Consider the following 8818-nt stretch of genomic DNA (forward strand, 5'->3'; position numbering starts at 1 on the left):
CCTGGGCTCTGTTCTCCGCCCTCTCCTCCAGGGCGTCTTTTATGAGCCCCATCCTCTTTCTGGAAGATAATCCTCCTGACAGGCTTAATCCTGCCCAAACTCTCCCTGTCAGCAGCCCGTCCTTCGCTTTCTTTACGCAGCCAGCGTGATTCCTCCAGCTGGGCACTAATGACGAGCGCCGGCGCCGCTGCAGCACGGGTGGGATGGAGCAGGGGGAGCCAGGCGAGGCGCACGCTCGCTCCACGCGGGTTTTCAGCGGGGTCCCTTGCAACTGCGGGTGCCGAGGATGCTGCCAACGCTGGCAGAGCAGCTCCTTGCTCGTTAAGCAGGTCTAAGCTACAGCCAACTCTGCCGTCTCATTCGCGCTCTGATCTGCCCGGCATCTTGCGCCTGCCACTGCATCCGCTGATCGGATTAATTGCCGTGCAGCTGGGATGAGAGGGGGGAGAACTGGGAGCCGATGAAAGCTTTTATGCTGCTTCCATTCACCCTCAGATCATCACCCCTCGCGTTGCCGAGCATTCCCGGGCTTGCCACATCTCCCGTGCTACTTCGTCATCTGCTAGCATGGCCATGGGTGGCTTGCGTCCTTGCCACAAATAAAGGAAATGGAAATCTTGAGGAGCCCTGCCAGGAGCCCTGGTTTTTAAGCTAGCCGTCGCAGCCTGATCTAAACGTGTTGGGAGGAAAATGACGGCTTTGCTCCCGCGGCAGCTCAGCAGTCGCTCATACCCGGTGCATCAAGGCTGAGGTCCCCCCATTGCTGTCAGGGAAAAGTCTATTTTAAACTCCTCTCTTAGCCAGTATTTTTGCAGAAGAAGGAAAAGGGCTTGAGGCTAAACTCGATCCTTGCAGGCTGCATATTTCAGTACTGGAAGGCTGTGACTCAGTGGCCTCTGGAAGCTCTCCAAGCTATCAGTAGCTCAAAGGGGGAATTAAAAGCTCAACGAACTGCCTGTTCTCCTGAAACTTGTTTTGTACGCGCTATGGAAGAGATGGGAGATCTGGAAGAAGGCGGCCCTGTCCAAGAATCATTGGCTATAACAAGTCACAGCAAGCAATGAGTATTTGTTTTATTAAAATGCTTAGATGTTGTTTAGTGAGCCTTTTGGCCAAGTTTATGTGGAAGAAGTTGCCAAAATACCACATACACTATAATAAATCCCAAGGTACCTAATAGGCATCCCCACGTGGTCTTCTGTCCCCAGCAGGCTCCACGTAGAGATGTCAGAATACCTGTTTTCTCCCCCAAAATGGGAAAGAGAAACCGAGTAGTGTTTCTGATGTTTTTCCAGACAGTTGGAAAAGCTGATGCGAAGAGAGATCGCCAGCCCATGGAACCAGGCTTGGGGTGGCAGGAGGATCTCAGGAAGGCAAGCCTGAGGCTGGGTGTTAGGCAATCGGTTCGCTAGAGCTCAGGGAAGAAGATGGCCCCTTAGGCTGAGCCTCTGCTTCTAGGCAAGAGCAGTCCTTGCTTCACTCCGCAGTCTTCATCCCCAGATCCGCCTGGCCCTCATCCCAAATCCGTGTTGGGTGGGTATCTTGGACCTGCCCATCCCCAATGGTTAAGGCTTACTTCCAAGGCCAAGACACCAGAGAGCAAAGTCAGGACCTCAGATTGAACTAGGAAACAAGCTCAGAGTTTCTGGGCACTTCAGGAAATCGCCCAGGAAAAGGGCACTAGGACTTGCCGAGAACAGGGCTTGGGAGCTCGGCCCCGGGCATGAAGTGCGTGATCTTGCTGGGAAAAGGAGAACTTTAAGAAAAAGCAGCACCATGGCTCGGTGCCTTCAGATGTGGCCTGTCAGGGTACGTTCCTGACACAACCAGGAAACGTCTTCCCACCCCTTTTAGCCACATTTTCCCAGTTCTCGAGGGCAAGGGTTGACGGAGCTGGCCCACCCAAGAAAGACTCGGTGAAGGGATGCTTCCAGCTGAAGTTAGAGCCATTGCGTTCTTGTTTGCTGTGGGCTCTAGGACTGGGAACTGCTGTGCCTCAGTAGTGTGTTCTGTTTGGCCCAGGACAGAAAGCTGATCAGAGAAAGACATTCTGGTTGCCTTTGGAAAGCTGGAATTTGTCATCTTCTCAAAGGGGATCTCCAGGTGGAGGAGCTGGAGCTGGAGATGTCTCCACTGACAGAGCAGAGAGAAAGATTTCTATCAAGCTTGGTACCTAACAGCCAGCGCTGCTCAGAAAGTGTTCAACCGCCTCTTCCTTTGTGGATTCCTTGGTCATAAAATGCCCAATTGCTGAAACTAAAATATTTTTCTAGGAATGTGCTAATTTAAACAAAGGTTTAGCCAGAAAAGGCTTTCTGCTTCCAAAAGAGGGAATTTCTGGTTAATAGGGCGAGAGGGAATTGCTTGGTGAGTTTGAGCTCTCAGCTGAAATACAGCAGAACTCGGGTCATGTCCTTGCTCCAGCAAACGTATCCTCCTCGTTTGAAGCAGGACAGCCCCGGCATGAGTGACTTACCCAAGGATCTGCTTGGGTCCTCATCGTGCCTTGGCACAGGGAAATCACCGAGCCTGAAAATCCCCTATTCTGGGCAAATTCTCTGGCCACTGGTTGTTGGCTGTCCAGACCATGTCCGTAAGGTGACAAGCCAACATGCTGGTGGGGACAGAAGTCCCTTGCTGTAGACAACCTACAACAAGCCCCAGCCATAATGGAGCTTGGCTGTCTCCAGGTCTGCTGGGATGAACGCCAGCACTTGGGCTGCCTTCGGTTCCTCCCCTGGCACTGCAGCCTGGTTGATTTTCAAGGGCCAACCCCTTTTTTTTGGGTTTTGCTCACTTGCTCATATTTGCCCGAGGGCAGGAGTTGTACTGAAGGTTCACACTCCCCAAAACGTGCATGTGGACAGCCACACATCCAGTTCCTGGAAGTTGCTGGAGCAGCAAAATTTGAGTTGAGTTCACTTGTGCCGGCCAAAAGGAAGTGCTGATTTCTCAGGCTAACACACTCTGGCCTCTCTGCCCCTTCTCCCCTTCCATAAATAAAAAGTATTGGTTTATTCTAGGCTTTCAGCTACCTAAATACTGCTGCATGGTTCTTACTGACTCCTAGGCTGGAGGCCCAACTGTCAGCCTGCGGGGAAGGCAGGTGTTTGTGGGTCAACTTTCGAAGGCATCTGTCTCCTTTATTTCAGAGTCTCCTGCAATCGGACCCTCAGTTGTAGTTCACACGACTGTGACGTTTGGAAGCGAGCACCTGGATTCGGACCCTGCAGAGGTGCAGCAGCTGATTCTCAGTCACCTGGAGAGGATTGTGCCATCCCTACCCAAACCAGCCAGCGTCAAGTGTCAGAAATGGAGATACTCTCAGGTACTCTGTGGTGGGGGGGGGCTGTTGGGGCACCATCATAGTGCAGACCTGCAGTGCATCGCAAGAAACGGGACATCGTGTGACCCGGTGGTTTTCATCCTCAGGCAGCAAGAGAGAAGGGGACGGTTGCTCGATATCCCTCCACGCAGCCGTGAGCAGCAGCCAGGGCTGGCCGATGGCGGCCAGGTCATTTCTAGCCACCTTTTTAGTGGACCCGGCTCAGGGGTGCGTTACGCAGCTCCTTGTAAGCAGGGCAGGAGCAGTGTGCAGGGAGGAAGTAAATCCCACGTGCTTCCGTGGGATTTTTACTGGTGTTTCACAAGATGACTCAGTCTGTCTCCTCTGTATCCGAAAGCATGCGATATTATTAGCAACATCCCACCCTACCACAGAGTAGCAGAACTTGCCCTCAGACGTACTAATTGTTATTATTTGATTTGGCTCCGTTCAATTTAACAGTATGTTATGTGAAAAATATTTTAAAGTAAACTACCTAAGGGTAATAATAGCAAAATGTGTGTATTTTACAGGCTGCTTTTAAAAATCCGAGGAAATCGTTGGCAATTCCCTAAAGCACTGGAGTGTATCTGCATGTTTACCCAAAGCCTCTTCAGTTAAATTACATTGGTGAAATTGAATGTGGAAGTCGATGCAAAATATTTACTTAAAGCAGTCCCCTAAAAATTCTTCTTTTTACGAAGTCTGGAAAAGTGACCGTAGGTGACAGCTGTGAAGTCTGCTCGTGCCCCTTGATCTGCGTCCAGTTTAGGGACCGGGTCTCGTTAGCACGCAGTTTATTTTCTGTGCGCTAGGTACTGGTAATTTGCAACCCGTTTCCCAGCGCCGGGTGTTTGTGCCCAGCTGCCGCATGGAAACGGCCTTAACGCAGGTGCCAGCGTTCCAGATGACCCACGCAGAAGTCGTGGTGTGTTGTACACGCTCCCCTGTCAGCGCAGGGGGTTGTGCTGTTAACAGTAGCGCGGTACGGCTGTCGCTGTGCAGGCGTCCTTTTCTGGTTGTGGCTGCTGGTCTTTTCTTCTGCATTCTCTGCTGCTTTTCTGCTTCGACCTGCTGGCGAGCGCACGAGCTGCAGGTGGTGGGGAGGAGGAGAGCTGGACCTGCCTCCAGCAGGCAGGCACTTGGGTGACCCGCTCTGGAGAGGGCTCCCAAAACAAAGGAAGAGGGATTTTTCAGCAGAACAGACACACCCCAGATACTGCGGCCCCATGCATGGCCCATTCTGATTTACTGCCCCACGCAAACACGGATAAAGGAGAAGACAAGAACAGCAGTTAATTTCTTACTGCTGAATTAAAAAACAGAAAAGTCTCAATTGCATTCTACCAAACCACTATGCTTTTTGGATCCTGGCGAAGTTATGGCCATACAGGATTTGTTCTAACCTCATGCCGATTGCCTCATCCTTTAGCGGCAGCTGGTACAGTGACGGCAGGAATGAGCTCCTATTTTCCACAACTGCTTCAAAATTGTTGTCTTCCTAAAGCACTCGGTGTGCGTCCTGTTGCCCCTGTTTAAAAATTACACTCGGACATCGCACCGCTGGATGATGCTCTGTTATTTTTTCAAGCCGCTGTACGATTTACAGCTCTTTGGGCTCTCCTCTCCCGCCTCTGTTGCCTGCTGTCGACCACGCCGCTCCTAAGCAAACCCACCGGCTTCGGCAGCTGCATGCGCTTTGTGGCGCTGTCGCAGGAGGAATTATCACCAATCTGTAATTCGGTGGATGAATGTCAATGTGCCTTAGATTGCAGATAAGTCCGTGTAGGTCAGATCTGGTGTCTCAGTAAAGAGATCTCTATTGCCACCCTATAAAATAATCCCTACCTAAATTAAATATCTGGGACAGAGCTCCCTCTCTCTCCTAAGCTATCTTTACTTTCAACTGTAATGAGCTGTTGCCACAGAAGCGAAGGGAACTGATAGGATGGGCGCATCTTTCCCCTGACTCTCTTAGACGGGGTTTATCCTACTTGTTAATTAAATCCAGCTGTAACATCCTTCACATGGCCAAACACAATCCTGGGATTAAAATGCAGACATTACAATTACCCCTGGCGGATGAGGGATTAGGGCTTCCAAACTTCTACTGGCACTACTCAGCGGCACAGCTGCAATTCTGGATCCCCTGCTTTAATTACGGTAAGACATTAGCATTCAGAGCCAACATCTTCCCAATCTACCGTGTCCCTTTGACAGAGTCACTTTAGAAGGGACACTGGGAAAACACAGAACTGTAGGAATGGGACCTCTTCAGAGGGTACCTGAGAAGGGACCTCTTTGGGTCTCTAGTCCAGCCTGTTGCTCAAAGCAGAATTACCGCCAGCACTGGGTGACCTCGGCCATGGCTTAGTCTGGCTGAGTCTTGAAGTCTTCGAGGATGGAGATGACCTCTAAAGGTCCCTTCCAACCCAAAACACTCTACGATTCTATGGTTCGTGGAGGTCCAACAGGCTGTGCCATAGAGCCGAGGGTAGTTTGGAATTTATGTTGGACACCGCCTTCAGAAGAACCTGGAGAAGGGGTGGGATCACTCCTTTCCCCGGTCACTACGTCTCGAGTGAGTGCCTTTACTACACTGAGCATGTGATCTTGCCAGACGGACAGAAGGATGCGGGCTGAGATGTGAAAAATCGATCCTGTGGTCAGCATGACAAATCAGACGCTGTTTGGTATGGCCAGCGTCAAATAAGCACTGGGTGGTCGAGAAGGAAGGACACTCAAAAGGCCTTTTTCTGCTAAACCTTCCTTCACTGTTGATGCTCAGTGACCTCGGTCTGTAAGAAAAATTTAGGAATAAATTAAGTCTGAGAAAGATGATCTTTGTCTGGATTTGCCAGACATGGCTGGACTCTTCTGGAAAGTTGAATAATGGTGAATGGGTTGCATCTACAAATTAGTTCCAGATAATTGCCTCCTTTAGAGAGACGCTGACGTTCCAGTAACACAGAATGCAGCCAGTGACATAAATGTGGGTGTTTGCAACTGCTCCGTACTTGGAGACGGCAGGTAACGGCACGGCAGTGGCAAGCAGAGCGGACCTTTGAATCGGTGGAAGAATCCCCTGTGCTGAACAAGACTTGGGGTCTCACTGGCCGAAGCTGGCAGTTGCATGGTGGGGTACGGTAACTGCTTACTGTGCAGGAACCCGAAATGTGTCTTTGGACCAGAGGCAGAAAGTCAAGACACGATCAGAACAAAATCGTGCTCTCTGTATCATGCTTCGTAATCTCTATGGCCGGATTTCTGCTGCTGCTCTCCTGCTGTGCTTCTCCTCCTCTCTCTCTCTCTCTCTGGCTTTCTAGGTATTTTTTCCTGGTTTTCAACATTTCATCCTTACGGGTCTTTTGTTACTCCTTTTCCCGGACTGTTTCTTCCCTCCTTCCTCCTCCAGTCACCCCATCATCAAGCTGTCCTGCCTCTTCTTATCTTTTATCCCTCCTGCACGAGCCTGCCTTGCCCTCGCGTTTATGCCAGTGCTGCTGTGGCTGCTGCCTTGTCTCCATCCTGAGATTCGCTGGTGCAGCTCTGGGCGCGCTGGTTCAGTACAACACGGACCCTCAGCCTTCGTACGCAGGTTTGGAACAGGCTGCCGCAGCGCTGGCGCAGCCCGGCGTGGTACAGACACCCGTGCTGCCTGCTTTTACGCTGCCATGTGACACGCGTTGTCATGAAGTTCAGTGCCGAAAAGAGGTCTTGTTCTTCCCATGGGTTCCCGATAGCTGCAGGTTAACAGGTACCGGCCAAAGCAAAGTCCGTTCACTCTTAGAAATGTTACACAGACCTGCTCCAGAGCTGCCACTCCACAGACACAAGTTTAATTGAGGGCACGGTGCCAGGAAATTTATATTTAAAATGAATACACATTGAGAACGACATTAAATATTTATCAAAGCAAGCTTATCCAGAACTTGTCCCATGCCATTTTCAGGGACAGTGTTGGCTGTGTCTCTATCAGCATCTCAGAACTGTTGTACTGCTGAGATGAGAAGGGAGAGCGGCGTGGCAGGGCTGGAGGCAGGGCGGGCCGTCCCAAGGCTGCACGTGTGATCGCACAGCAGCCTGAAGCGTGGGCAGATCATCGTGACAGCCGTGACTCTGATGTCCGCCTGCCTTCCCACCCAGGAAGGTCACCCGCTCACCCAGTGGTACTGCGGGCTCTCCTGGACACGCAGGCTCCCTCTGCTTCCTGGAACAGTTTTGTACCTGGAGGGGTTTGCAAGCCCACCTCTGCTGGTGTCAGACCATGTGTCTCCACACCTTTGGGCTGAGGGACCTCGCCTGTCCAGGGTCGGGCAGCTCATTTCTGCTGAGGCAGATGCTGAGAATAAGACGGGATGGGGCTGTAAAGTTTCTCAATTTCCACACACAGGAAAGCTTTAACTCCAGAAGAAAAGTATTTGACTATGGTACATTGACCGCTAATGCTTGGACCTGTGATCTGGGATGGGAGGGGTGCTCTGTGGGAAGGCGTGTTTCTCAGGAATACAGACCTTCCTGGCGTGAAATTCAGGTAAATCAAATACTTTCATTTCCATCTCCCTGTATGCTTTTCTTTTTCAGGTTACAAAAGCTGTGCCCAATTGTCTGGGACAAATGATCCTTCATACTGAACCTCTCCTGATTTGTGGGGGCGATGGATTTACTCATTCCAACTTCGATGGCTGCATAGATTCTGCTATGAGCCTTGCAGAGGCTGTGAAGTCTCATTTATAGCAATTTCAAAGTCAGCTGCTAATCTTAGTCTGGATTTATGATGAGTTTTACTACGGCGGATTGAATTCTAACTTAGCATTAACATCACTGGCCTCTATCTTGCAAAAATAAATAAAGGAAGATCTATTGGTGTGCTGTAATAACTATTGGGATGGAATTGAATTGTATTTTACAGGATCTGTGCTATGAGTGGTTACCTTGCTTGAAGTAAAGCTTTTTCTGGCTCTGGTCACAGGCACTGGGTTCCAGCAGTCTTGCCAGGTCTCGTGATACTTCTGCAGCCCATGAAAAGTATGTCAAGGAGAGGAGCCTGACTTGAAGCAGCACAAAAAGCCACAGAGCTGCAGAGTTTGCTCCTTCTCTGAGCATTTAGAGCCCTGGACGTGACAGAAGGAACATGCACAGTGGATCCCAGAGCTTCCATACACACATGTGGTCATTTCTTCTGGTGCAGATCCACCCTGGTCATGGTTATTGTGTTGGCTGTGGGAAATCAGTGATGGGTCATACCTTGCTATGCTTCTCAAGTTGGGTGGCCTGTGCGAGGTCTAACCATATCGGCTCAAGGTCTAGCCATGTCTCCAGGCAAGGACAACTTCCAAGTGAGGGATGGTGGTTGTCTGCTGACCAGCTTGCTTAGCTCACGGTTTTCTGGAGCCCTGGCTGCCGATTGCGGGAAGAGCTCATTTAAGAGCTTGGTGACGTTGCTGGCAGTGGTGCACCACCGGAGCACGGTACCTGTCCTGGGCACGGTCT

At 50.7% G+C, this 8818-nt stretch overlaps 1 protein-coding gene across 1 annotated transcript in view; it reads left to right on the forward strand.

Annotated features, from left to right (window-relative positions):
* RNLS (renalase, FAD dependent amine oxidase) overlaps nt 1-8139 on the forward strand; it is a 78834-nt gene extending 70695 nt beyond the window's left edge. Inside the window, exons 8-9 of the mRNA XM_035893088.1 lie at nt 3153-3328; nt 7910-8139. Coding sequence (XP_035748981.1) covers nt 3153-3328; nt 7910-8062 — 329 coding nt within the window. The 3' untranslated portion in view covers nt 8063-8139. The remainder of the gene's footprint in view (nt 1-3152; nt 3329-7909) is intronic.
* Nucleotides 8140-8818: the final 679 nt, after the last annotated feature.

Source organism: Egretta garzetta, unplaced genomic scaffold (assembly GCF_000687185.1).
Source record: "Egretta garzetta isolate BGI_Z169 unplaced genomic scaffold, ASM68718v1 scaffold234, whole genome shotgun sequence".
NCBI classification, from domain to species: domain Eukaryota; kingdom Metazoa; phylum Chordata; class Aves; order Pelecaniformes; family Ardeidae; genus Egretta; species Egretta garzetta.